Raw genomic sequence first — 27398 nt, 5'->3', positions numbered from 1 at the left:
AAATTAATATTAAATTTTAAAATTAATTTTTAAAACTACTTAAGAAAAAAATTTTGAATCAACTAATTTAACCCATTAAATTATATTAACCCTTTAAACCTAGAATTTTTGTCATGAAATTGGAAGAAAAATATTGATGTTTTTTAGTTACAGTTAATTACAATATTTAAAGATGAAATTGAAAGAAAAAAAAACAATGAAGAAAAAAAAAATGAATTAACTTGGTTAACCCACCAAATCAAGTTGATTCGTCAAACTTGTAATTTGTATCATGAGAGTGTGATAATTAAATAAAAAAATTAACATTAATGAACTAAATTAAACAAAAAAAGATTAATGAAAAAAAATCTATAGGAAGAAAAAAATTAATGGAGAGAAAGAAAAAAATCTGAATTAACTGGGTTAATCCATCAAACCTAAGATCCATGTCATGAAAGTTTGATAATTAAATAGAAAAAAACTTAATATTAACAAACTAAATTAAAAAAAAAACAAGGGAAAAAAAACAAAAATGCTAAAAAAATAGAGATTGATTTAAAAGAAAAAACAAAGAAACAAAAGCCTACTTGAAAAAAAAAACCAATGAAGAAATATATATATATTTTTAATTAATTGGGTTAATTTTTTAAATCATATTAACCAATTAAATCTGAGATTTGTGTCATAAAATTTTGATACTTGAATATGAAAAAAATCACGGGTTAACCCAGAATTAGCTGGGTTAACTTGTCAAACCTGAAATCAGTATCATAAAAGTTTGATAATTAAATGAAAAAAATTTAACATTGTCAAACTAAATTAAATAAAAAAAATTATTAAAAAGAAAAACCATAACAAAAATCTAGATTAATTTGTCAAATCTGAAATCCATGTCATAAATGTTTGATAATTAAATAGAAAAATATTTAACATAACAAACTAAATTAAACAAAAAAAATTCATTAAAAAAAAACCGCTCAACCTTTTAACCGTGGGTTAATTATAATACTAAAAAAAAAATTAAAAGAAAAAACTAATAAAGAAGAGTAAAAAAATTCTAAATTAACGTAATTAAATCCGAATCAACTAGGTTAATTCATCAAATCAAGTTAACTCATTAAATTTGAGATTCATGTCCAAAAACTGTGATAACTAAATAGAAAAAATTAATATTAGTGAACTAAATTAAAAACAAAAAATAATGAAAAAATCCTACACAAAGAAAAAAACCAATAAAGAAAAAGGAAATAAATTTAAATTAATTGAGTTAACCTGTCATACTAGGTTAACCCGTCAAATCAGGAATCCGTGTTATGAAAGTTTGATAACTAAATATAAATAAATTAATATTAACAAACTAAATTTTTAAAAATTAATTAAAAAACAAAAACAAAAAAACACTAAACAAAAAAATTAATTTAGAAGAAAAAACAAAGAATAAAAAGCCCACATAAAAAAAACTAATAAAAAAAATTTAAATTAATTGGGTTAATTGATCATACCTGAAATTTATGTCATGAAAGTTTGATAATTAAATAATATTTTTTTATGAGTTAACCCAAAATTAACTATGTTAATCTGTTAAACCCAAAATTTATATGATAAAAATTTGATAACTAAATAGAAAAAAATTTAATATTAATAAATTAAATTAAACAAAAAAATTAATTAAAAAATCAGAAAAAAATTCAAGTAAACTCGTAAAATCCTGAATTTATATTATAAAAATTTAATAACTAAATAGAAATAAATTAATATTAAAAAAATAAATTAAATAAAAAAATATTTATTAAAAAAACATAAAAAATAACTCAATTTTCCCCTATAAAATATACTATGTAATTTATAGCACAAGACTAAACCGTTTTAGTTTGTTAGATAATAATTTTTTTTTTAAAAAAATTCTAGAATCATTTCGTGTCACTCAAAAAAGAAAAAAGAAAAAAGAAAAAAGAAAAAAAAGGGTCTCCCATACCCTAAAAACCTCCTATCGTTTTTTATTTTTTTTAATGTTATGGATAGACAGCAAAGCAGATAAGCGAACAGAGCTTCACTCCCTACAGAGAGGAAGACACAGAGAGCTTAAACAAAATCAACAATGGCAACGACAACAACATGTACTTCTACAACATCTTCCTTCATGCTAACGTATGCCACCTCCACACTACACCCACAAGACCTAACCCCTTCTCTCCTTTCTTTTAAGCCCAAAATTTTCTCTGTCTGCCCATTGATCCCAGACAGAAAATCAAGCAATAGGATCAAATTTTATAGCCAAACAGAGGCAAAGTCTAGACCTTGCAGAGTGGTTTTGGCTGCTGCTTTGGCTGCAGGGGCGGAGGCGGGTGAGGAGGTGGAAGAGACAGAGGGAGAAGAAGGTGGTGTGGCAACTGCTACAGTTACTCCTACTAAGCCTAAGAAAGGGAAGGCTTTGTTTCCTTTAAAGAGAGACAGAGTACGTGTGTTCTTGTTTGCATGTTTTGTCAATGAGTTTTGGCTTTTTAGGGTGATTTTATACGTGGGTTTGGAGGGTTTGCGCTTTGGGTTAAGAATTTAGCAGGTTATGTGCTTAAAAGTTATTGCTTTGGAAGAGAGACTGAGAATTTTGATTTTTGATTGATTGATTGATTTGAAGAATTGATTTAAGTTTTAGTTACTATTTTGAATATTTTTTTTAGTGGTAGAAGTAATTCACTATGAAGAAAGTGAGACTACTGGTTTTTACTGGATTTAGCTTCTACTGAACTCTAGTCTAACAAATTGTTGAATAGATTATAGAGTTGGCATAGTCCGACTATTCACTTGGTTTGAGTTTCAATCGCATACTTTTTGTCATTTTTCAAGATTATTATGTTGCTAGAATTCAGCTTTCTATCCTTTTATTGGAAATGCCAGACAAGGTCTAAGAGATTCTTGGAAATTCAAAAATTGAGGGAAACAAAAAAGGAGTACGACCTGGGGACAGCAATATCTATGCTAAAGAAAACAGCAAGCGCAAAGTTTGTTGAAAGTGTTGAAGCTCATTTTCGTCTTAACATCGATCCCAAATATAACGACCAACAGCTGAGAGCAACAGTGAGTTATAACTTTCATGGATTATAAAAAGTTATACACATGGCTTAAACAACCGTTAAAATTTCGTTCCCCCCCTCCTCACTCTCTGCGTAGGTAAATTTGCCCAAGGGAACAGGACAAACTGTTAAAGTTGCAGTGCTCACCCAAGGTAATTGCTCTATTTAATTTTCAGACTTGACCAAATATGAGTTTGTGTATTTAGAAAACAAGCTGTTATTGTTAATCAGATTCAGTTCTTTATCTTCTAATTTGTGGAAAACATGAACATTGAGGAGAGACTTTGTGCAACTAAAAAATAAATAAATCAGTTTGTGGATTGGTGGTATCTTACAGAAGACAATCTGGATCAATAGCTCCAGGGATGATAGATACAGACAGACATAAATGAGGGTCAACCTTGCAACGACATTTTTGTTGTATTATTTTATTATCCCATTGGAGTTCATTATAGGCTGAAAGTTGTTCCAATTATTTATTGGTCATTGGTTGAAAGAGCCATAACAATTTTAATGCATGCCTGGACTAAAGAGTTTAAATACAAAGCCTGTGGATTGTGATGCACAACTGGACTGTTGTTATATGAAAATTGGTAGCTGTATCTATAGGATTCAAATATATGCCAGTGTTCAAAGAAAGTATGCTGTCCCAAAACATGTTTGATATTTGAGTTATAGTTATTCCTCCCAGGTGCAAACTTGAAGATAAGAAGGGGTGTTAGGTCTGATTAGGGAAATGATTGAATGGTTGTGCTGGGTTCCTGTTCTGTTTTCTTTCTTTCTTCTTTTCGAGGTAATTGGGTGATGGATGTGGTTGTGCCGCTATAGTGCCAATTTATGTGAAATATCAAAGTCAAGTGCAATTTTATGTGAAATATTAAGTTGATTAACTTTTGAGAAGTTTTTCTTGTTGTGTAGTCTTCCATATAAAAATTTGGGTTTAGGTGTTTATTGACATGGGCATATAGTTGTTGGGAAAAGGTGGTTTCTGGAGGTTCCAGTGGAGGTTTTGCTTCACTGGGAATTTTGTTGAATGGTTTGCGCGGTAGTTGGTGTTTGGAGAGGTTGTTCCCTTTTCTAGAATTTTTTCTTTCATACTTGACGGTTTCATGATCTGAAGAAAGAAGAAACACTCATCTGGCCAGGGATGCTGTCTTGATAATAAATCTGAAGAAAGAAGAAACACTCATCTGGCAAGAAGTCTTCCCCAGGGATGCTTCTTCGCTTATTTGGTGGTTTTGTTTGGTATTGATTGTAGACTTTCCTACTCTAAGTTGCGGTGGTTCTTAACTAGTAAATGTGCCGCATGCTATTAAAACTTGAATCCTGCCTATTCAGTAGATTTCCATGGCTGGCAAGATTGCTTCTCTCAGGTCTATTTAACTTAGATTCTTCAAACTCCTGTCGAAGAGGGTGTTTTTACTTTTGTTATTTGAGTCCATGGAAGAAAGAGAGTTGAGGGGTGATTGCTGGGGGTGTGGTCTTTGAAGAGAGGAGAGAAAGTTTGAGCTTTTACAATATCTTCCATGCAGTGAAAGTTTAGAGCATCCTGAATTTCTGGAAATTGTAATATGGAGTTTCAGATGTCCAGCTATTGTTCTGACTGTTAATTATTTCAGGGTTCTGCTTTTAGTTAATTGTTATACCATCTGTCCCTTGAACATGCCATGTCTCTCTCTCTGTCTATCTCCTCTGGAAAACAAGAGTTAATTTTCTTCTTTCACATCACACCAAAAACTAGCTCATTTTTCTGTCTTGTATGTTCATCCAGAGTAAGTCCAGATGATTATCAATTTTATGTTGTTATTTACTGTGAAATTAATATTTTTAGATCCTTTGTACCAGTCATAACCCCCCTCCCCTTCCCCTTGAAATAATCATAATGTGAGGCAGAGATTTGCAGGTGAAAAGTTCGATGAAGCAAAAAATGCAGGAGCAGATTTGGTTGGTGGTGAGGACCTGATACAACAAATAAAGGGAGGATTTATGCAGTTTGATAAATTAATTGCATCTCCGGATATGATGCCTAAGGTGTTGCTTTGCTATCTTTTCATTGTTTAATATTTTAATGGCATCCATGCATGTGCACTGAATTCATAATATCTGTAAGATACAATTCCTCAATCCTGTGTAAATATGTTTGAGGGACCAGTAAATTTGAAAATCTAACTATTTTATCTTCTTCCTATATTCAAATCTTTGTTTTGAGATGCTTTCAAGCATATTCTTCTCCAACCCCATCCCCCCCAACAAAATGACAAAAAAAATAGAAAGGGAAGTATTTGTTTGTCACTTGGGTCGTCAAAATGATATTAAGTTATATGTTATATTATGCAGCCTTTTAATGTATGGTTTTGGAGTAAAATGTGTTGTTTAATGAAGGATGTAACAGTTTTCTCTCTACAAAATTTTTGGATGCACTTATAGCATCACTAACAACGTGCTAGCAAGTGGAAGTCATGCTGGTCAGTTGTCATTGACAGCTTTGAATTTACAGTTGGATTTGATTTTATTATCATACCTCTTTATCAACAATTGATTCTGCTATATTCAAGAAAAATGTCTTTTTTGGTTGTATGGACTACAGTTAGTTTGGGGATTTAAGCTTAGAAAATGCATCATGGTTGTTGCTCCTAAGTTATGTAAAAAGGACACTCCCACTTGGAACTGTTTCAATTTATGATGTGATTATGGTTCTGCGCTGTACACTTTGACCGATCAGACAAATAATACTGTCTTATACTTGTATCACTTTGTTCCTTGCATCAGGTTGCCAGCTTAGGTAAGATTCTAGGACCACGAGGACTCATGCCAAACCCAAAAGCTGGTACTGTTACAACTGACATACCTCAGGTAATGGCCTCGTCCCCAACCCCCTACCCCACCCTCTGAGTTGGATTTATCATTTTCTCAGCCTTCAAGTGGTTTTTCGTAGCATCCTCCTACACATTCCATTGGATACAAGTTCTTGTGAAAGCATGCATCTCATGAGATGCAAAAGGAATAATCGAAACAAATCAGAAATGATACAGTAGAGTTTACTCAGTCATTCTACATTTAGCCTGTAATTGGACATATATAAACTTACCAAATACTGCAAAAATATAGTTGCACTCTTATCACCATTGTGAGTGTTAAGCATGCACCAACAGACAAAGAGTAGAACTTAATGCATTGAGTGATTGTATTTCATTATACAGATTTTTAGTAGAACCTATGATGTGGCCGCTACCAATTATTATCTTGCTTAATGAAATGGATTGATCAAATGCATTTCAGGCAATAGCTGAATTCAAAAAGGGGAAAGTTGAGTACAGAGCAGATAAAACTGGGATTGTTCACATACCTTTCGGGAAAGCTGATTTCTCAGAGGAAGACCTCCTTGTAAACTTGCTAGCTGCTGTAGTATGTTCCAAAATTGACCCTCCTTTCACCTTATACATGTGCATTTCCTTATTCTTTTGGGCTTCGCGGATGCCATGATGGTTTTCATATCATTAATCACATGCCATCTTAATGTGCAGAAATCAGCAGAAGCAAACAAGCCATCAGGTGCAAAGGGAGTGTACTGGAAAAGCGCGCATATATGCTCATCAATGGGACCTTCCATTCGGTTAAATACAAGGGAGATGCTCGAATACAAGCTTCCGTCGAATGTTTGAATGCAACTAACTCCTGTAAATGATGTCAAGTATCTCTTTCCGAGCTTGCCAGCGTTCAGTAAAGATGTTAGGTGAGATAGGATGAAGAGAGGTGACCTTGATTGTTGCCTTGGATGAAATTGACATACATGTTGCATGGTCTTCCTCTGCAGACTCGGGAAATCTTTTATGACAATGATGGTCAATATCTTTATATTTAATTATCATCAGCTTTTGGCTCTCGCAGGGCATTTCAAATTGCTAGTTCTTACCGAGGCACAAGGTTAAGCATTTATGCCACTGTTTTCCCCGTTTTCTGTGGCAGGATTTCTTGAATGCTGTAGCTGCACTGATGAGAATGCTAATTAGCAATCTCTTTTTATTTCTATCTCGAGCGTTTAATTTGTTTCTTTGAATGTTCGATTAGCAACTGCATATTCAGTCGAATTCTAATTGATCCCAAGAACGAAATATATCAACAGTAACATTTGAACATCGATTTTATCTCGGATAGCATAGAATGCAAAGATATTGAAATGCACGGGAACCCACTTTCCTTGATTTAATATATTAATAGCCTGTTTGGAAATGTGTACTAAATTGTATTTTCAAAATAAATTAATTTTTTTTGTTAAAAATTAAATTTTTATATTTTTTGAATTTTTTTAATGCATTGATTTTAAAAAATAAAAAAATATTTTTTTATATGTTTTAAAATTTGCAAACCACTTTTTGAAATAATAATATATATTTTTAAAGTAATCACAAATACTTTCAGTTGTAAAACCCGATGCAGTAGAAGAAAACAAGATAAGAGAGTTGACTTCAGCTGATGATGTCAAAGCAACACCATTTTAATATTTTTTTAAATAAAAAACTCACTAAGTCAGTCAGGTTTTGAGTGGAATAATCTTTACTTGAGTATAAAGTTTTTTTCTTTTTTATAATCCTTTTATTTTCTTTTCAATTCAAACCGGTTCAGTTCTCAAGGAGGCTGGGTTCATGATCGGCTTGCTGGACCGGTATGAATTTTACAAATATACTATATTATCGATAACTAATAAGTAATAATACTAATGCATGTAATATATGAGTGGAGATGGTTTTAATAATAAATATCTCTAAATAATATATATATATATATTATTAAAATATTAAATCAGAATCCGTGACGATGTAAACTTAAGTGATATTATATTATTGATCATTGGAAATAATCACGAAAACAACTGACTGTATCAAAATTTTAATTTAATGCAGCTTGAAACTTTTCATATTAATAAAAAATCCAAAATGACTGTGGAAAGCTGGAACAGATCCGTTGCAACTAGTTTACCATAGAAAACATGAGAAAAATCTTCAAATTTTCTAAAGAAAAGAAAAGGAGTGAAGTACATTGTCTTTTATAAGAAGACAAGCATGGTTGAAAGATATCAAGAAACAAATATCTACGAGAAGTTGTCAGCCCCCCCATTCTTGGTTTAGAACCTCTGTCCTACTTTAAGTTATCAAGAAACAGATGATTTGTCAAACGCACACATCCCCCCTTTTTTTTCATGGCTATCATCACCACCATATGCTCATCATCCACAACCATATTCTCAGCTATCCCATCTCTCAAACATCCCCTCTCTCATCAATCACCACCACCAACCTCTTCTCCTCCCTCCTTTAAGCTTGGTGTATCTTCAATCTCCAATGAAGCAGAACTCGACATTGAAAATGCAACCGAGGCTGTGGCATTGAGTTCTTGGACTGGAGGGGAGGTTTTGTTTGATGGAGAAAGCGATAATGGTGGTCTAAAAGCGAGGAGGAGGAAGAGGAGGAAAAGAAGAAAAGGGCTTGCACAGTCTTTGGTTGTAGATGATGGGGAGAGGGATGTTGGTCATGAATACAGGAGAGTGATTCTTGAGTCTGTGAAGAGAGGGTACTTGAGCCCAAAAGAGGAAGCAGAGTTTTCCATGTGTCTCAAGGTATGTTTAAAGTGATTTCTTTGTTCTTTGTATTTGGACAATTGAATGCTCGGTTCAATAGGTTTTATTGTTTAGCTGTATTTCTTAGAATTATATGTCAACAATGAAGGGCAAAAGCAATCGCCAAGTATTCAAAAGGTAATTTGGCAGAGTATGAATGGCTACTCTGTTCAGTTCAAGGTTAAGTTCAACTTGCTATAGGGAATTGAACCATCCATTCAGGTATTGAATTAAAATCTGATTATTATCACATTATGAAAGAGAATTTTCTGCTGTAGTTGAGCAACCAAAGAAATGCCATCAAACTCTCCGTACTCGTCCAATTTCATCAAATTATGAACCCTGTCTATCTGATTCTACCATATGCTACCGATGGGCCTCGGAGCCTGATGGCCGGTTTGTTTAGTTGGTAGTGAAATTATGATGGAGACCACATGAGACTGCTGATAACAAATTAGCAAGTGTACTGTTGTCACTATGAACCCTGGAAACTATAAAGCAATGGACTAAAAACATCAGGCTATTTTAATATGTTTATGCTCTTTCATCGAATCAGTTCACATTAAAACTAGTCTTGACTGCCAAATTCTACTGCATAATCTTCTTCTTGGTTAATGGCTGCCTGCTTCTACTTTACCTGAATATGTGCATACCATAGTTCATTTGGCCGGTTCTTCTTCCAAGTAATATCAAGGAGCTTCCATAGTTTATCGGTTTGATTGAAATTTTAGATACCTAAAGCAGAGATGTCTAATGCTGAAAATCTTATTCTCAGTTCTCCGTTTGTTATCAGCTTTTCTTGCTCATTTCAAATTTATCATCTCAAATATCCAATTTCTTGAAATTAACAGCATGAAGCAAGAATAGAAGCAGCAAGAAGAAGAATTGGAGATGTTCAAGAGCTTGATCCAACATCAAAGCAGTTGGCCAAGGCCCTACGGATGGAAAAGAATACTGTAGATAATGTATTGTGTAAGGGAAGAGAATCACGAGAAAAGATAATTCGCAGCTACCGCAGGCTTGTTGTCTCCATTGCCACAAGTTATCAGGACAAAGGATTGAGCCTACAAGACCTTATTCAGGTTCTTAATACCAGTAGGTCCACTTTAATTTCCTTCCAATGGTGTGCTAATAAACAAGATTTCTATGTAGCAGGAAGGGAGCATTGGCCTCCTTCGAGGGGCAGAGAGATTTGATCCACAGAGAGGATATAAGCTATCAACATATGTTTACTGGTGGATTAAAGAAGCCATCCTTACAGCAATATCAAACAACACTAGAATGGTTAGATTACCGGTGAGGACCAACATTAGTAATTTCTTGCTCCTTGACCAGTGATTCCTCATTTGTATTCAAGGAAATCTCCAAGCACTCCATTCAGTTGGAGATGATCTAAATTCTAACCATCGAGAAGTTTTCTTTGAGAGTCTCTAGAGACAGATTAGGATATTGTACTCTTGAAGTGGCATTAACTTGCCACTTGCAAGGTTAATATGCCTGCATAAATATATGGAGATAAAAATAGATGAATGAATAAGACATTGGAATTTCTTTCCAGTCTCATAAATATGATTTCACAGTGTAATACTGCCATTTAAAAGCAAATGTTTCATTTTTGCTATGATTTTAGAGAAGAGTTGGATCTAGAATACCTAGTCTCACTTCCTGCCTGAGTTGCACTCTAAGAGGACATCCTTTTTTTCTTTCTGTTTTTCAAATTAGTAATGTAAATTGGTGCTTCAAGTCTTCATGGTTTAAGATCTTACAAGCATGATGATCCATTGTCCTTGCAACTTCAGGTGTATTATAATGTGACTCCTTTTCCCCTCATCCTTTCTTACAGGCTTACGAGTATTTGTCCAGTAGGTTAGAAGATTGGCATTGACATACATGGCCATTGTTCATGCAGATTGATATGGCATCTTGCTCACAGAGTGTTCTAATTAGTTTAAGATCCTATGATGAACTTTCATCTTTCAAAAATGTCAATTTGTTTCCTATTGCTTTAATGTGGAGTAGAATGATTTTCAGGAGATAAGCTGGTAATTAGTATGTATGATTAGCTTGATATGTGTAGAGAAGATGGTGGATGCTGGTGGCAAAAATTGCAGGAGCTAACAATGATTTGAGTAACAAATTAAGGCGGTCACCATCCTATGATGAGATTGCCGAAGTGCTCAACATGAAAGTTTCCACGGTGAGGCTTGGTTTTGAGAGGGGTAGATCCCCAATTTCATTGGATCAAGCAGTATTGGGTCAAAATAGCTTGACACTCCAGGTATTAATACTCTTTGGTTTTTAAATTTCAATATCAATGAAAACTTGACACTGGCTTCTTAAATTTGTAAATTGAAATTCACTTTAGTGGTCGATTGATCAAGGGTGATCATGTTAGTTGAAGTGTGGTCATTTATCTTCTGAAGCAAGTCAGAATCATGGGTTGTTTTAGCTCCAAGGCCAAAGTTCACGAGTCTGTCCAAATCACACCTTTTATGAGTTTTCTTGAATTACTAGGCAGATAAGCAGTTGGATTTTGTACTGAAATATGAGGGAACACCTCCCCCATTTAAAGGCTACCTGCAAAAATGAAAAGGGACATGACAAATTTTATGAGGCTCTTGAATTTACGAGACCGATCCTTTTGTGAAGTCAGGGCAAGTGTTGGCTTCAAACAAATCTTGAACATGGCTCAACCCATAAACGATATTACTACTGAAAAATGTCAAATGCATTCCATGCAGAGCATGCTTGATTTGAGATGATTCCTTATTCTAGGAAACATGCCTAGAATCCTGATAGGTTTGCTAAAAACTCACTTCAGTCTGGGATCTGCAGTCACAGGAGACAATAAGAATCTGTTTTATACAATAAACTAATCTTAAATTCAATTGACTTATGTGGCAGGAGATCATTCCAGGGCCGGATGAAACAATACCTGAAAACATGGTTAAAAGAGAGTTGTTGAAGCAAGAGTTGGAGAAACTATTCCAGACAGTGCTTACAGAAAGAGAAGCACATATACTGAGATTACACTTCGGGCTAAATGGACAGACGCCGCAGTCCTGTGAGGAAATAGGAAGACTCGTGAAGCTGTCAAGGGAGAGGGTTCGACAGATTATTTGCACTGCACTATCAAAATTAAGACATAAAAGAATAGTGGAGCCTTTGAAGGCATACGCTGTATAGAAGAGTCCATTTTTCAAAAGTAGAACCTGTGAAGATAAATTTGAAAGAGCAAAGGCAGAAAGATTTGTGCATTTTTTTTCCATGTATTAAATATTTAAGCAAATATCTGCTAGGAACGAGACATATGACTGTTCATATTCTTTCAATGACATGATCATTTACCATTAGAGATGAAATGTAACTGTATATCATGTCGACTGTCTCATATATGGGAGATTAAGCTAGATTTCCTCCTTTCCACTCCTTTTTTTGCGGGGTCTAAAAGTTTGCGGTGCTGTAACCATTAGCAACTATACAGTAGCTCAATTATTTGACAGCAGCTGATTGAAGATGCTAGCTAGATAGATTTGTCGGCAGAGCCAGCTTCCAAGCACGTCTAAAAGCTCCTGCCGCGGCATTTCATGATTCGCATCACAGGGACCACTTGTGATATGCTACATGTCGGTCCTCTATATAAGCAGCCTGGTTTGTTGTGTTAGATTAATAATATTTATACCCAGCAAGCAACTTTGTTGTGTTAGATTAATAATATTTATACTCAGCAAGCAACAAGCGTTTGTAGTCCAACGGTTAGTATAATTGCCTTCCAAGCAATAGGCCCGTGTTCGACTCCCGGCAAACGCAATCTCTCCATTGTTTTTTTTTTTTTTTGCAAATAACCAATCATCTTACCTCCTGTCCTGAAACAATTTCCCATTTCAAAATGTTGAAAAAGCTAGCAGCAACTGAACTAAATTATGGCCCTGGAATAGCTGGGCACAATTGCAATCAGCCTATGGAAGTAAGTTGAGGGATAAAACCGACGGGATGCTTAGAAAAAGCACATAAAAAATCAAGCCAACAGGGTTATTTCCAGGGCCCGTTTGGACTTTGTAAGGTAAAAGGGAATCCTCTTTTTCTGAGAAGGCAGGGAAATAAGGATTTGAAAGGGGAAAAAGAAGAAGAAATTGGAAAGGTTTCCTTTCAAGGCCACGAATCCAAGTGAGGTGACAATATTTTGGGGTAGATTGATATATGAGTCATAACTAGCAGTCTAGCACACAGTATTGTAGAGAAAATACATACATACATATGATCTTATTATTATTAATTTTTTTATTTTAAAAAGGCCCATTGAGCTGCAATTTCCCTTTAACAAAAATGTTTAAAAGCAATTTTTCTTTTTTCTTTGGGTGCCCTGTATTTTGGTTTAAAATTAAAAACTGAAAGTAAAAAAAAAAAAAAAGGCAACCTGTCTGTGTAGACTCGTTCCTGTCTTCTGTAATAGAAATTCGGAAAAGTCCATTGTGAAATGAACGGATGTGCTGAGCTGACAATTAGAGTCCAGTCCGGTCCAGCGTCCTCCACTGTTTGCATGTAATTACAAATCTACATCCTTCACAGTTGTTCAAAAAAATCCAACACCCACTTGACCACTCACTTACAAAAAAAATCTGAGCTTCCAACGAACACTTGCACTGCCGAGGATCAGTAAACTCTGCCTCTCTCTCTCTCTGTGGCTTTCTTCAATAAATGGCTCTTTTTGCTTCCATCTCCACATCTCCACTCTCTATATCAACTGCCCAAATCCCCCGCCCTTTAAACTTTAAGAGGCGACTTTTCTGTCCCTTGGCTACTTTAAGACCACCTTCCCCTGAATCACCACCACCGCCACCACCACCAGTTTCCTCTAAGAACCACCACCCATCAAAGCCTTTGGTTGAGTCATCTAGACCTCCTCCTGATTCAGGCTTCAACTACGCCCTTGCTAATCCATCTGCCAACCGAGTTGTTCGGTTCCTTCGTTCCACTGAGTCAAACATTGAGAGGGTAAAAATAACAAAATCCAATCTTTTTTTTTTGCTTGTCTTGCTGGAATTTGTTTTCTTTCACTGCATAATTTATCCTTTTTCATTTGTTCTTAGACATGGAAAGTTCAGTTTTTTTAAAGATATTACTTGAATGCCTTTTTCTGTGATTTATGCAGTTGTTGGGCCAAATTGATTCAAAAGTCATAAGTAATGAAGGGATTTCTGCTTGTATGCTATGTAGTTATAGGCAAATTTAACATTCTAATACTGCTCAAAGCACTTGGAATTGTAATTCTGGTCTTGATGGTCTTCATTAGCTCCTCATTTCTTCAATATCTCAAGATTTTTTTTCGTCTTTCTTTAGACACAATCAAGTCTAACAGTGCTCTTCTTTTTCATGTCCATTATTATTAAACAGGCAATTTTTGACTTTCGCTTCTTGGCGCTTCTTGCTGTAGTAGGCTCACTTGCTGGTTCCCTCTTGTGCTTTCTAAATGTAATTTCTATTACCCTTCATCCATTGAAATGTTGTGAAATCTTAAAGCATAAGAGTTGTATTATTTGGAAGAATGTGTAGTGGAGGTTTACTATCTTAATCAGAGGAGTTTAGAGTGTTTTATAATGGATTATGAGCGAAGTATAGTTCTTCACGATAGCCTAAAACTACACCCAAACACTCACTACTTATAATCTTTTCAGGGCTGTGTTTACATTATTGATGCTTACAGAGTTTATTGGACAAGCTGTGTCAAAGGAATTCATACAGGAAAGATGGTTCTACGATTAGTTGAAGCTATTGGTGAGATGTTCTGATTTTTTGGAAGCTTTTACATGAATTATCCCTTAATGTCACTCCTCACACGAGACCTCTATTTTTATCCACCACGAAAAAGTCATTGTGCTACTTACGATGAAACTGTGAATAAAGGAATTTTTAGTCTATAACATTTCGATGACAGTTATGAGAAACAGAAGTGAACTTCACTACTTCTATGCATCTCAATTCTGTCTCATTCAGCAGAATGTCACCGTATCGAAATAGTTTTCAGTTTACAATGTTACATCCAACTTCCCGCTTCCACTGTTTTAACTTAATTATTAGTTATCACAGGAGTTCAGAAATTATGTCTGCTGAACTCAATTACATATAAAACTAAGAGCAATAACAACTGCAATGGTAAGATAGTACAAAACACTATGCTGTGCATGCTTTCTTAATGTACATGTCATCACACATGATATTATGCTGTTTCGTACATGAGCACTTGTCTGGCATCTCCAAATAATTCATTTGCCTTGGAATTTCTGTTGTAGTTAAACTTGTATCCTAATGTAATGCGTTCTGTGCAGATGTTTATCTTGCTGGGACTGTGATGCTTATATTTGGCATGGGCTTATATGGATTATTCATCTGCAATGTTCCTCCTGATGCTCCTGCTAGTGTTGATCGTGCCCTGAAAGGCTCATCCTTGTTTGGAATGTTTGCCTTGAAGGTTGATATATAAACTTGCAAAACATTCTCTTATTCTCTTGCCAATATATCAGCACTTGGGTGTATTATTTCTGCAGGAGAATCCATCGAGCTCCACAATTCATTAATCTTTTTCTTTGCTCTTCTAATTTTTTAAGTTACATAACAAAAATTAAATGCTTTTTCTTGGTTTATAGGAAAGGCCAAAATGGATGAAAATCAGCTCACTCGATGAACTGAAGACAAAAGTGGGACATGTTATTGTCATGATTCTTTTAGTAAAGATGTTTGAGAGGAGCAAGATGGTGACGATAGCCACTGGTGTAGATCTACTAAGCTATTCTGTTTGTATTTTCTTATCGTCTGCTTCTTTGTACATCCTTTCAAACCTGCACAAGTCAGAATAGAAATTCCTGACCTATGTTGCATATAATGTAATTAAAAACATCTTCAGAGTATATTTCACAAAAAGAAACAAAAACATCTTCCTGAGAATGAATTCTATTTATCGTTCAGAGTTCGTAGACAATCTCAAATCGCCATAGATGTGATGAATGCTACAACCTGCTGCAATTATCGCGACTGTGATTCTGGACGGTGTGTGGTGTACACATTAGACTAACGGCGTCGCATGTAATAAAAGCAACCATGTAGATTCAACACCTGGATAAACAATATAAAGGTTGCTGTTGTGCACGGACCCCTCCAGTGCCCATGTATGAAAGCTAAACAGGAGGGAAAAGCGAAGTTTGGGAGACACGAGAAGAACACTAAAATCCAAGAGGGAAAATAACTAGGGAACCAAAAGAAAGGTACGTTATGAATTAAATGAATCACTTCTCAATTATATCGCAATTTTTCATCTTATAAATTACAAGAAGTTTCTTTGGGAGAGCTTACCGTGCTTTGCAAGAGTTTAATGTCATTGAACAGGTTCTTCAGGATTTGTTTACTTGTACACAAGAGTGACAACTATTTTTGCATTTTTTACTAGAAAGTAAGAGAAAGAGAGGCTCTCAAATACCTGGTTATTTTAAGCTTGTTATTCTTGGGTTTGAAACTAGAGCGTTTCCAGTTACGAGCACAGATTCTTGTTCTCTTCTTGGATCCCCACAGCCTCAGTTCAATCCTGGCACTGCAGGAGTCGGCCAAGTTTTGATCTGGGAATTGAAGGTGAAGATTGAAACAGTGCAGCAGCAGAAGGATTTAAAGAAAATGGCCGCAGCAGGTGGCAAGTAGAAGTTTGAAGAAAGCAGTAGTGAAGCACCCAACCAATGCTTCATGGGGGAGTGTTGTCAATGCCCAAGTCAAAGCCGAGCTGACACCATCTTCTAAGTCGGTATGAGATTTTTAATAATTAAATAGATATAAGTTTAAATTTTATTATTTTTATTTATTTAATAAAAATTAAATTAAATATAATATAAATTTATACCAATTTTAAATTTAAAGAGTTTTTTCTTAAGGGGAGGTGTGTTAGATAATAATATAAATTATATCTTAAAATTTTATATTAAAAAATAAAATAAATTATATCTTGAAACTTTACCCATCAACTTAAATTATTGAGATGAGATGATTTTTTAATATTTATAATATTCTAAAAAATTTAAATAATTTAAGAGTAAGATTTATGTATTAAATAATTGATTACTCTTTTGGCTCTAGCAATTTAATTTATTTTTTTAGTTAAATTACCTAGTAATTGGTAGCTAGTAGATTAAGGTGACAGATGATTGATAACTGCAAAAAAAATTTTTAAGTAAATTTGAGGGCTTTTAGATTTTTAAGTATTTTTTAATAGCGAGAAAATACAATAAAATTTTAAAGAAGCAGACTCTGAAAATATATGTGCTAAAAGATATTAAAAATGAATAAATTGTAAATTTGAAACTTGAATAATTCATGAAGTATTTATAACCTAATAAAGATTATATCCAAGGAAAAAGGAATTATTTTCTTGGTCTTGTTTAAGAGAGAATGATTATTTGTTTGGCCTTGTTATAGAGAGATGATGTCATTCACTATCATAATTAATAGTTTTATTGAAAGAATTCTTTGTCAGTATTTATTATAGTTTTGAAGCTTGGATCAGTCTGGTGGGTGGATTTGGGACCTAGCCGACCCGGGTTTAGGACTGGTCTGGATCTAAGTAAAAACCCGCCAAGAAGCTGGCCTAGTAAAACCTAGTTGACCCGGCAGGTTAATCCAGAACCCAGTTGACCAGAACAAACCCAGGTCTATTTACCTTATAACTCGGATACAATTCTCTCGACCCTTTATAAATTGCCATAAATTTTAGAGGTGCAAGTCGGGTAAGCTCCATCTCCGTCTCTATTTATTTCTATCTAGTACGATGATGACCTCCAGGTTAAACATGGTATTTTGATGTCTATTGTATTCCCGTACGACTGTGCCCACGTCTAAGCAAACCTTTCTTTTTTTAGTTATGAACTAGTGGCCATGCAGTGTTTGGATGGCAAGAAAGTAAACGAAAAGGTGATTTGTTTTTAATCTTTTTGTGTGGGAAATGAAGTGAAGAATTGAGTTTTCGACTGTCGGTGGGGAATGGAGTAAAAGTGTGTTTGATAGTGGTTGCTTTTTAAATAATTTTTTATGTCGAAATGTATATTAATGATATTTTTTTATTTTTTAAAAATTATTTTTAACATCAACACATCAAAACGATCCAAAACATACAAACCATATTGAATTTTTTAAAAATACATGTTCAACCACGTTTCCAAACACTGGCTAAATAAAGATCAAAATAAAAGCAGTTTCCATGAGACGAGAAACGTTAATATATTTCGAGAACTTCAGGGTGCATGTGGAGTGTTTTCATTTGACACGTGGATTATCCAATAGTATCCAGAGTTCTCGATTATTTTTTCCTTTTTTTTTTTCTTGTTTGGCAATTCGATTGTATTTTTAAAAAAAATTAATTTTTTTAGTTTTAAATTAATGTTTTATATATTTTTAGATTATCTTGATTTTAATATTAAAATAAATTTTAAAAAATAAAAAAAAAATATTTTTAAATAAAAATCATTTTTAAAAATAAATTTACCATACTTTCAAAATAAACTTTTATGCTGTTTTTATATCTTCAAAATATCTTGAAATTTCTTATTTTTTGTTATGGAAAAATTTATGCATAAATTTCCACCTCTTGTTATGAAAAAAATAAAAAAACTTAAAATATAAATCAGCATTTTCCATTATTGAAAACAAGAGAACTCTTGTCACTCTGCACTGGTGGGAGAGCTTCAGATATTTTACTCAAGACACCAGGAGTGATGAGTTCTACACACTACCTTGGAACCTTAACAGGTTTTTCCCTTCATTCTAATTTTGGAGCTCTTCCTTGCCATGATGCCATCAACGAAAAACCGAAAAGAAATGGCCCTCTGAGATATCTTTATCTGTCAAGTTAATTTTATTTGGGTTTATCAGGGTTAATCCGAGTTAATTTATTTGACCTATAACTCGCTTATTAGACCGGGTTCACCATCAAATTAGTTTTCAAAATCATGGTATTTCCACTATTAATCTATTGGCAAAAAATTTATCGATAGATTTATAAATGAAATTTATTTGTTTGTAAAGTTAAATATGTTGATATTTTTATAAAAAAAACACCAATATTTATATATATAGAATATATATACTAAAAAAATTTAATCACTTTAATATTTTTATCAGTGATTTATAATGACATTTATTATAATTTTATTCAAACCTTGAGTTGTAGTTGCATATGAAATAAATTGTTGCTCTCTCACCTATGGAATATGCTAACAAAAAAAATGCAAATACTAGCTATAAAAAATCAATTAAAAATCAATTAAGGAGATTGAATATTACATCCTGAAAGGTGTCCATCCATAAAAGTTGCCTATTTTATTTAATTCATGGAAAAATCATCTAGTTTATTCTTGCGAATTATGACCTTTTATATAATTTTTAAAAAAACGTAAGTTTAGGGATTTCTAGAGATATATATGTTATAAAAAGATGGATCCATGTTAAAATTTATTCCATATTTACAATTCTTTTAAATTAAACTTCAAATTATGAACAATAATCAAATCAAATTCAGAGAATAAGAAAAGATAGACAAATAAATATACATACATAAAAGGAAATTAACATGTGTGTAAGTATAAACCTTTCCTAAAATCAATTATATTTACATGTGCGAGTTGATCCATCCATAAATTAAGTAAGTGTATTTAATTAATTCTATCTTTATCAAATTAACCAATTAAGTGAGAAAAGTTCAATCAAAATACAATTAAAAACAAAATCCATGTTACAAAATTAATCCATGTTAAATTTTATATCATGTTAATTATTTAAACTACTCTTTAAAAAAATTAGAAAGGCTAAATCTAAATTATATTAAAAAGAAAACAACTTCTAACATTAAAGTTCATGGCCTTTTAATTTAATCCATATCTAAATAAAATCTCATCCGATTCGCTCTTTTAGATAGCAATTAGATATCATACAAACTTGAAATTAACAAGAATTGGAATAAAACTTTTAATTTTGTGCCAATTAATCTCAAATCAAATTACAAGAAGGTTTTGATTGTAAAAAAAAAAAAATTGGTTATAAATTTGTAATTATAGCATGGATTACATGAAGGGAGATTACAGCAGTCTTACCTGAGAGTGCCCAAAACGTCCGATGGGCTACTTGCTTGCATGAGCGCTTGTAAAAGGTTGAATTGGGGGCGATTCAAGTGGTAAAAGAAAACAAAAAAGGAGTGGACGAAGCAAGTGGTCTGGTGCATGATTGATTTTGTGAAGGAGAGAGAGAGCGGCAAGCTATGGAAGATTCGAGTGTATAAAGAGAGTTTGTTTATAAGGTATTTGTGCTAATGACCGTCTTTTTTCTTTTTTCTTCAATTGAGAGGGAAACTTGTTTATAATGTTAACACCAAGTTTTTAGGCTTGCTTGTAAAATCAAGGAATATCTTCCTCTTTTTTTCTTGTTTTTTTTTTTTTTCTTTTTCCCCTCACTCATATGATCTTTTCCCTATCACAATAGATCATTGATGGGCCTTTTCTTAGATTGTCTAATAATTGGATTTGTGCTCCTACACATACACTATATTTTCCCCTCATCAGTTCTTGATTTTCAAGATTCCTGCTCGCTCACGGATGAAGTGATTCGTTCAACTTCAATTGTAGCAGAGAACTTTAATTCCACATGGGCAGATTATAGGACTCGTCATCATTTACGAAAGCTTCTGATCACAAGAAAATCAAGTTCTTAAGAGCATGAGGTCTACCCGTTGACAAGTCCTTCATTTGCTTCATATTGACCCATGCTTTTATGTAGTTTCTGATCACAAGAAAATGAAGTTTTTAAGAGCATGAAGTCTACCCTTTGACAAGTACTTCATTTGCTTCATTACGCATGCAATTATGGAATAAAACTAGGCTTTCCAAGTCTTAGACCACAAATATAGAATCCCAGTTATTATCCCATGATTTTTCTTGCTTTCAGTACCTTATGCTTTTATATGCTAACTGTGCATTATTGGCATATGATGTCCTTGTTTCTTCAGCTTCTTCAGCTCCAAATCCACGTGAAGACAACGATACCCGAAATTCACGTGAAAACAATAGTTTTCTTTCTCTGAGAGTTTATGTTTGAAGGATATGTTGGTTAATCAGCTATATATGATCACGCTTGCATGAGGGCTCTCATCACTTTGTATGATCATGCCTGACATCTTTGGTACGTAGAAAACATAAACACCTGGAGTTTGTAGTTGAACATTGAAGCGAAGTCAATAATAAGATGATCACGAGAATGTAGCTCTGCTTGTTATTCTAAACTTCATCGTGTTGTCTCCACTTTCCTGTTCAAAGCCTATGACTATGACTATAAGAATTTGTTTCTCTATATATATGCTCCTCATGTAGCAGGTCTAACCATCAATGTATTTGAAATCTTAATCATTCTCAAGGAAAAAAAATTATCAAGGCCAGAAACCAGAGGAGAAGAGAGGTTTTAGATATTTGAGTGCTAAAAATCATGTCAGCATCAATAGAGGCTTTAGCTATGGCAGGTGTGGATTATCTTATACACAATTTGGACATTGAAGAATGGGAGCAAGAGGAGTTGGAGCTGCCTCCACCACATTTACTAGCTGAGGAGGAGGAGGAGGAGGAGGAAGTTGAAAGAAAAGCAAGGACAGCTTTCCTATATGTCGATGTTGGCTCTCCTGCGTCTGGAAAAAAAGATGGTGCTCGTAGTGATTTTGCGATCACTGAGCAACCCCTGAATATCATCCAATAAAGTAGGTCAAGGGAGAATCTCATGTAAGAGGATATGACCAAATGATGCTGAGACTCATACGGGGGCAATAATGGATATTTGCAGTTCTTGTCTGTTAGTTTTAGAAAATGTTGTCTGTTAGTTTTGATTTCTTTCTGTTTTTTAGAGCTAGCTTCATATGATTCCTTGATTTGGAGATTCCGAATCAGATTTTAACATGGTTAGGTCCTGCATAGTTTTTTCCTATCCTTTTCCTTTTATCAATGGATTCTTTAGTTCATCCTAAAAAATTATTTGAATCGAATTCAGACATCTCAAAATTTGCAACCAAATAAAGCTAGTCGGTCTATTGGTTTGTAAATTCGGTATATCGTACGATATTATTTTCCTTTGTCCTTTGACACAACATAAATTGAAAATATCAAGAACTTCAATTGCTGTATAATATACAACCACACCGAGGTGGGGATGCAGTCTCAGGAAGTTGAAGAGACAAATGTTTAATACATTTTGTGATATTGCTGACAAAGAAAGAAAGCAAAACCTCTTTTAAATTTTTGTTTTTTCACTTTAAAGGATGATGCGAGACAAAAGCATATTTTATCAGGTGAGCTGGACCGAAACTTAGATGGTATGTATATATATGCAGCACGGATGCTGGCTCTTGCCTGCATTCTTTTCTCTTTTTTTTTGGGAAATTAACTAGTTTTCTATTTCCTATTCAGGGAAAGAAGAAAAGAAAAAGAAAGAAAGAAAGCCCTTTTCCTATTACAAGCAGGCAAAGAACAGTATTCCCTGTTTAGCACAGCTGTTCGTAAATTATATAAACTGCTAGCTTTCCCTTTGTCTTAAACTTCAATACTCACCTATATATACTTTTCTGAAGTACCAACAAGAGAGAAGTATATATTTATAACTTATTCAGCGTTGAAAGTATTTTACATAAATTCGCTGGTTAAGTAGTTTGAACTCGAGTTTTGACCCAAAAAATTATCGATTCACTCATTATGCATGCAATTCGATAGTTCTCAGGTTTTTACACTTAATTCATCCACTAACGTGTTTTTTTTCTCTGAACTATATTGCTAAAGCCTCCAGTTATGAAGAAGATTGTGTTGAGCATCGATAAGTGCTGTAATTGCGAAGGATGCAGGAAGAAAGTGGACAGAATTTTGTCCGAGACCAAAGGTGAAATTATGGAGTCTGTGTAGTTCATGTAATATACGGTTTATATTTCAGTATTAATGGAGCTGATTGATGGGGGTCCTTGTGTTTATAGGGATGGAGGGCAATGCTACACGATCCTGGAATGCGGATAACCTGCTCACCATCACCATGACTGGTACCATAGACACTCAAGCCTTGGCGGATAGATTCTGGAAAAGGATGCATAAGAAGAACGTGGATGTGATGATCTTGCCTTGGAAGGATGAAGGCGAGAAGAAAGTTGGCTCTAAAAGTTCTTCAAAAGAGAAGCCAATTGAGAAATCCGACCCTGCAAGTTCAGAGAAAGATGACAGTACTAAAAGCTCCTCGGAAGAGAAGACCAGTAAAATGGCTGACCCTTCGAAAGATCAGACGCCAATACGAAAGCTGACACTACAAATTCTTCGAAAGATAAGAAGGCAATAGGGAAGCTCACACTGCATGTTCTTCAAAAGATAAGAAATCCAATGAGGAAGCTCACACTGCATGTTCTTCAAAAGATAAGAAATCCAATGAGGAAGCTCACACTGCATGTTCTTCGGAAAGAACCCGATGAGGAGATATTTCTCAATTTATTTTATCAAGTATTAATATATATATTTTTATTTCTCAGCTAAAAAGAAAATCATGATGCTGAAAAACACATGTCAAGGTTTGGCTGATATAAAACCGATCTCAATAATAAACTTTTCATATATATATATATATATAATATGTTATTTTATCTATTTCACTTATATTTTCAATATTTAGAGGGAATTAACTAACCTTTTGAATTATGAATATTAATTGAAAAATCATTGATTCAGAAAACTATGTATTTCTTAAATTATAAAAGCAAAACGTTTTAAACTATAACCTAATAAGACTTGATCATTGACACTTAATATTAATTTCTAATTCTTTAACACCAAAATCTATTTTAAACAGTCACAAGTGATTTTCAACAAGAACACAAAGATCTCAAACTATGCACATTGAATTGAAAAATAATTAAAAAAAATATTTTAAATTTAGGTTATTTGTAGTGAAGAAAATGTCATCACTAAAAAAAAGAAGAAGTTAATATATGTTTAAATTTCAATAAAAAATTATTCAAATATTTTAAAAACCATACTTGGCATATCAATACTTTTGAAATAAAAATTATCATAAGGTATGGATATTTTTTTTATCGTTATGTTATTTTTAATGTGTTTTTGGCACTTTTTGGTCTAAGTAACAACTAGCATATGTATATTTAATAATATATTTAGATTTATATGTAAGAAAAAATCAACATCATCCGAAGGATATGCATCGTTAGGAATATATCAGAAACGATATAATAAGTTTATAAAAATAAATAAATAAAACATATGAATTAATTGCATAATCTAAAAAATTCAAAACCGTAACAAATTTAATTACTTGAAGGATTGCATGGGTCCGTTTGTTTTTGCTAGTGAAGCATTTTTGTAAGAAATTTAATTTGTTTTTGTCTTAAATTAATATTTTATATATTTTTACATTTTTTTATATATAAATTTTAAAAAATAAAAAAATATTTTAATATATTTTTTAATATTTTAAATATCATATGCAATACTAAGAGTTTGTTTAAGAGTGTGGTTGTAGTTGTAGTTATTTTTTAAATAACTTTTCGTATTAAAATACATACTAGTAATTTTTTTTATTTAAAAAAAATATTTTTAACATCAGCACATTAAAATAATTTAAAAATACTAAAAATATATTAATTTAAAATAAATAATTTTTTTCCAATACATAAATAAACAGGCCTTGAACATAAGAGAATCCATGCTCTTTTTTTTAAAAAAAAAAAACAATAACCCGATTTTTACGTATTTTTCATCATTGATAACTTGATTTCCCATCATTTTCAATTAAAAAAAAAGAAAAAAAACAAGAACTCATTCTACTAGCCTTTTTAAACTTGTTTGTAACTTCAAAAACCTACTCCAATCCACTTTAAATGATATTATATTTGAATTTAAAGTCTTAAAACAAAAACTTATCTTGGTTTTTAATCTCCATTTTCTAGACAAGAATAAGTATTTTTTGGATACCAACTGATACAACTCACTCAATGACTTTCTTGACATCTTTTTGGAATGCAATAGTTGCTGGGAACCACTATCTTCTCTCTTCTCAATTTGGAATGCAATAGTTGCTGGGAACCACTATCTTCTCTCTTCTCAATTTTTACCTCTCTTTCTAGAAATAGATACAAGAATTAAAATTTAAAATAAATCCTCAAACACTAAAGATTAAATCGAATGTATATTTACAATAATTATTTAAAATATTTAAGAAAACAATATCATTTCATGTTAACACAACATAAAACAACGCTATTTTGATCATGGTAAACAGCATACAACGGTGTTAATTATCTATAAAAAGTCATGTTGTTTTATTTTTAACTGTTAATGTTAATTAATTATTAATGTAAATTGTTAATAAAATCAACTGGCATTGTAACTTGTACGCAAAAGGTCCACGGTTTCGCATGTGTGATCTATATATATGTATTATACCTGACGTTGTTACTCAATGAGCAAACCCTGAAAAATGAATGGAGAAGGAAAAGTAGTTTGTGTAACAGGAGGGTCAGGCTACATTGCCTCATGGCTAGTCAAGCTCTTACTCCACCGTGGTTATACTGTCAAAGCCACTGTTCGAGACCCAAGTTAGTACCCTTTATCTCTTTCTTTCTTTCCAGCTTAATTTCTTTGTTTCTTTCGAGTTCAATATGCTTTAGTGATCACTTATATTCTGGTATTCTTCAATTTGTTCATAATTTTTTATTTAATTCTAAGACTATGGATTACAACATAATTAATTAAGTAATAGTTAGCTTCAACTAATAACGTATTGATGAATATTGAGGTTTTTTTGTTGGAGTTCATGTCCTTAATCACTTTACTAATCCCGTTTATATGTGTTGTAGATGACCCAAAGAGAACTGAACACTTACTCAGTCTAGATGGAGCTAAAGAAAGACTTCACTTATTTAAAGCAAATTTAGTTGAAGAGGGGTCTTTTGATCCCGTAGTGGATGGATGTGAAAGCGTGTTTCACGTGGCTTCTCCTGCATTTCTCGGGACAAATGATCCACAGGTAATCTTTCAATGGTTTTTTCTACTCTCTAATCATCCAAGTTACACCCAAATTGATACCAGATCGATGACATAAATTATTTAACGATGATATTCCACTTTGATTTGTCGAGCATGGCTTTTTTATCCACAGGTAATCTTTCAATGGTTTTTTTCTACTTTCTAATCATCGAAGTTACACCCAAATTGATACCATCGATGACATAAATTATTCGATGATGATATTCCACTTTGATTTGTCGTGCATGGCTTTTTGATTTTGTTAACTGTTTATATCAAATGTTTCCTTATGGTTTCTATATTCTCCATATTCCAGGCAGATCTGATTGAACCTGCAGTCAAGGGAACCCTAAACGTTCTCAAGTCATGTGCCAAATTTCCTTCTGTCAAGAGAGTGATTCTAACATCTTCCATGGCTTCGGTTGCTTTCAATGGAAAGCCATTGACCCCTGACGTGGTAGTGGATGAGACTTGGTTTTCAGATTCTGCGTTTTGTGTGTCAAATAAGGTACTGTGCCTCTGTCTGCTTTATCAGTTCAGTTTTTCTATTTAATATATTGGTGATTTTACTTGATGATTTTATATGTATGAAAGAATCAGCTGTACGTGTCACACTGGCTGGCTAATTAACATGTGAGAAGCGAGCTAGCTCCGAATCCAGTTAGATACAACTGAATGAGTGAACACTGCTTTGGTATATGGCTATTGGGCAATGTTCAGGGAGTTTATCTTTAAACATTTTCTTTATGACAATCTATTTTTGGTTTTCCAGCTTTGGTATATGGCTTCAAAGACCTTAGCTGAGGAGGCTGCTTGGAAATTTGCAAAAGAAAAAGGAATTGACATGGTTACAATTCATCCAGGCTTTGTGATTGGTCCTCTCTTACAGCCAACTCTTAATTCCTCTGCGGAGATGTTTCTGGACCATATAAATGGTATGCTTACCTTGTTTTATGTTGCCTGTTTTCCTTTCAAGTTCATAAATACCTCAAGCAACCTTTAAGAAATATGAGTTTATACTTATCTAGTGCAAAGATTCAATAAACAAAAATACTAGCCTAATCCTTGCATCAATAGGCTAAAGCATTCCAATATTGACTCAAATATGTTACCTTGTATATTAGACCTTGTATTCTTCATGTTTTATCCAACTCTAACTTGCAGTTACATTTCTTAAACTTCTAATTTGTAAGGATATGGCCCTATGGGTGCTGTGCATGCAAAAATGCTAGGAAAATCTCCTTAGGAAAAATGTTGGACAGAGATCCGTAGGGGACATAACTACAGTAGTTCATGTGTCATGAAATTGCTCGTTGGTAATGCTAGCTTTTGGTTCCCTTACTGAAAAATCTGTTACTGAATTATAATATCATGAAATCTAGGATGTAAAGTAACTACTTCATAACATAGGGTGTATTTGAAAATAACTTCTAGGTAGAGGCAGAGAGTTGCCGCATAAATACCTAGTTTCACATCATTATATCAAGCAAGGATGTGTTACTCACAATATATAAAATGTCCAATGGAAATTAGAATCTTACAGTTCGTAGATGACCCGTTTAACATGGTTTGATTGGGCACGCTTTAAGCTTCTTTACGATTAAAAATGATAATTGGCCAAATTATCAAGAAGCAGATTATTCAATGTGAATGATGTCTTTT

The 27398-nt window shown here is 33.3% G+C and overlaps 5 protein-coding genes and 1 non-coding gene across 8 annotated transcripts in view; all 6 read left to right on the top strand.

Moving 5' to 3' along the window:
* The first annotated feature begins 1978 nt into the window (after positions 1 to 1978).
* Positions 1979 to 7100, top strand: LOC105126351 (50S ribosomal protein L1, chloroplastic-like). Its single transcript, XM_011027192.1, has 7 exons — positions 1979 to 2434; positions 2875 to 3054; positions 3148 to 3202; positions 4954 to 5081; positions 5820 to 5903; positions 6330 to 6455; positions 6575 to 7100. Exons 1-7 carry the CDS (start codon positions 2078 to 2080, stop codon positions 6710 to 6712), a joined length of 1068 nt encoding a protein of 355 aa, XP_011025494.1. The 5' UTR covers positions 1979 to 2077; the 3' UTR covers positions 6713 to 7100.
* Positions 7101 to 8132: 1032 nt separating this feature from the next.
* SIG4 (sigma factor 4) lies at positions 8133 to 12088 on the top strand. 3 transcript variants are annotated; one of them, XR_842403.1, is made up of 6 exons: positions 8133 to 8664; positions 9516 to 9746; positions 9820 to 9960; positions 10742 to 10942; positions 11179 to 11385; positions 11569 to 11658. XR_842403.1 is itself a non-coding variant. In XM_011027190.1 (5 exons), exons 1-5 carry the CDS (start codon positions 8248 to 8250, stop codon positions 11251 to 11253), a joined length of 1065 nt encoding a protein of 354 aa, XP_011025492.1. In that variant the 5' UTR covers positions 8133 to 8247; the 3' UTR covers positions 11254 to 12088. The 3 variants fall into 3 exon arrangements, 2 of the variants coding, with proteins under 2 accessions (XP_011025492.1, XP_011025491.1); XM_011027190.1 differs by having other exon boundaries at positions 11179 to 12088; XM_011027189.1 differs by lacking the exon at positions 11179 to 11385 and having other exon boundaries at positions 8136 to 8664; positions 11569 to 12088.
* Positions 12089 to 12402: 314 nt separating this feature from the next.
* On the top strand, positions 12403 to 12474 carry TRNAG-UCC (transfer RNA glycine (anticodon UCC)). The gene has a single exon. It is a non-coding gene; the product is annotated as a tRNA-Gly (tRNA).
* A 771-nt stretch (positions 12475 to 13245) lies between these two features.
* On the top strand, positions 13246 to 15631 carry LOC105126347 (uncharacterized). Its single transcript, XM_011027187.1, has 5 exons — positions 13246 to 13659; positions 14059 to 14136; positions 14340 to 14439; positions 14991 to 15133; positions 15309 to 15631. The coding sequence occupies exons 1-5, from the start codon at positions 13363 to 13365 to the stop codon at positions 15516 to 15518; spliced, it is 828 nt and encodes a 275-aa protein (XP_011025489.1). The 5' UTR covers positions 13246 to 13362; the 3' UTR covers positions 15519 to 15631.
* A 6564-nt stretch (positions 15632 to 22195) lies between these two features.
* Positions 22196 to 23281, top strand: LOC105126349 (uncharacterized). The gene is made up of 3 exons (XM_011027188.1): positions 22196 to 22218; positions 22500 to 22596; positions 22688 to 23281. The coding sequence occupies exons 2-3, from the start codon at positions 22509 to 22511 to the stop codon at positions 23038 to 23040; spliced, it is 441 nt and encodes a 146-aa protein (XP_011025490.1). The 5' UTR covers positions 22196 to 22218; positions 22500 to 22508; the 3' UTR covers positions 23041 to 23281.
* A 1882-nt stretch (positions 23282 to 25163) lies between these two features.
* Positions 25164 to 27398, top strand: part of LOC105126345 (cinnamoyl-CoA reductase 1-like) — a 9502-nt gene continuing 7267 nt past the window's right edge. The window contains exons 1-4 of the mRNA XM_011027183.1: positions 25164 to 25306; positions 25568 to 25737; positions 26053 to 26244; positions 26509 to 26671. Coding sequence (XP_011025485.1) covers positions 25189 to 25306; positions 25568 to 25737; positions 26053 to 26244; positions 26509 to 26671 — 643 coding nt within the window. The 5' untranslated portion in view covers positions 25164 to 25188. The remainder of the gene's footprint in view (positions 25307 to 25567; positions 25738 to 26052; positions 26245 to 26508; positions 26672 to 27398) is intronic.

This window comes from Populus euphratica, unplaced genomic scaffold (assembly GCF_000495115.2).
Source record: "Populus euphratica unplaced genomic scaffold, PopEup_1.0 scaffold78.1, whole genome shotgun sequence".
Classification (NCBI taxonomy): Eukaryota; Viridiplantae; Streptophyta; class Magnoliopsida; order Malpighiales; family Salicaceae; genus Populus; species Populus euphratica.
This window is presented reverse-complemented; position numbering and strand designations above follow the sequence as displayed.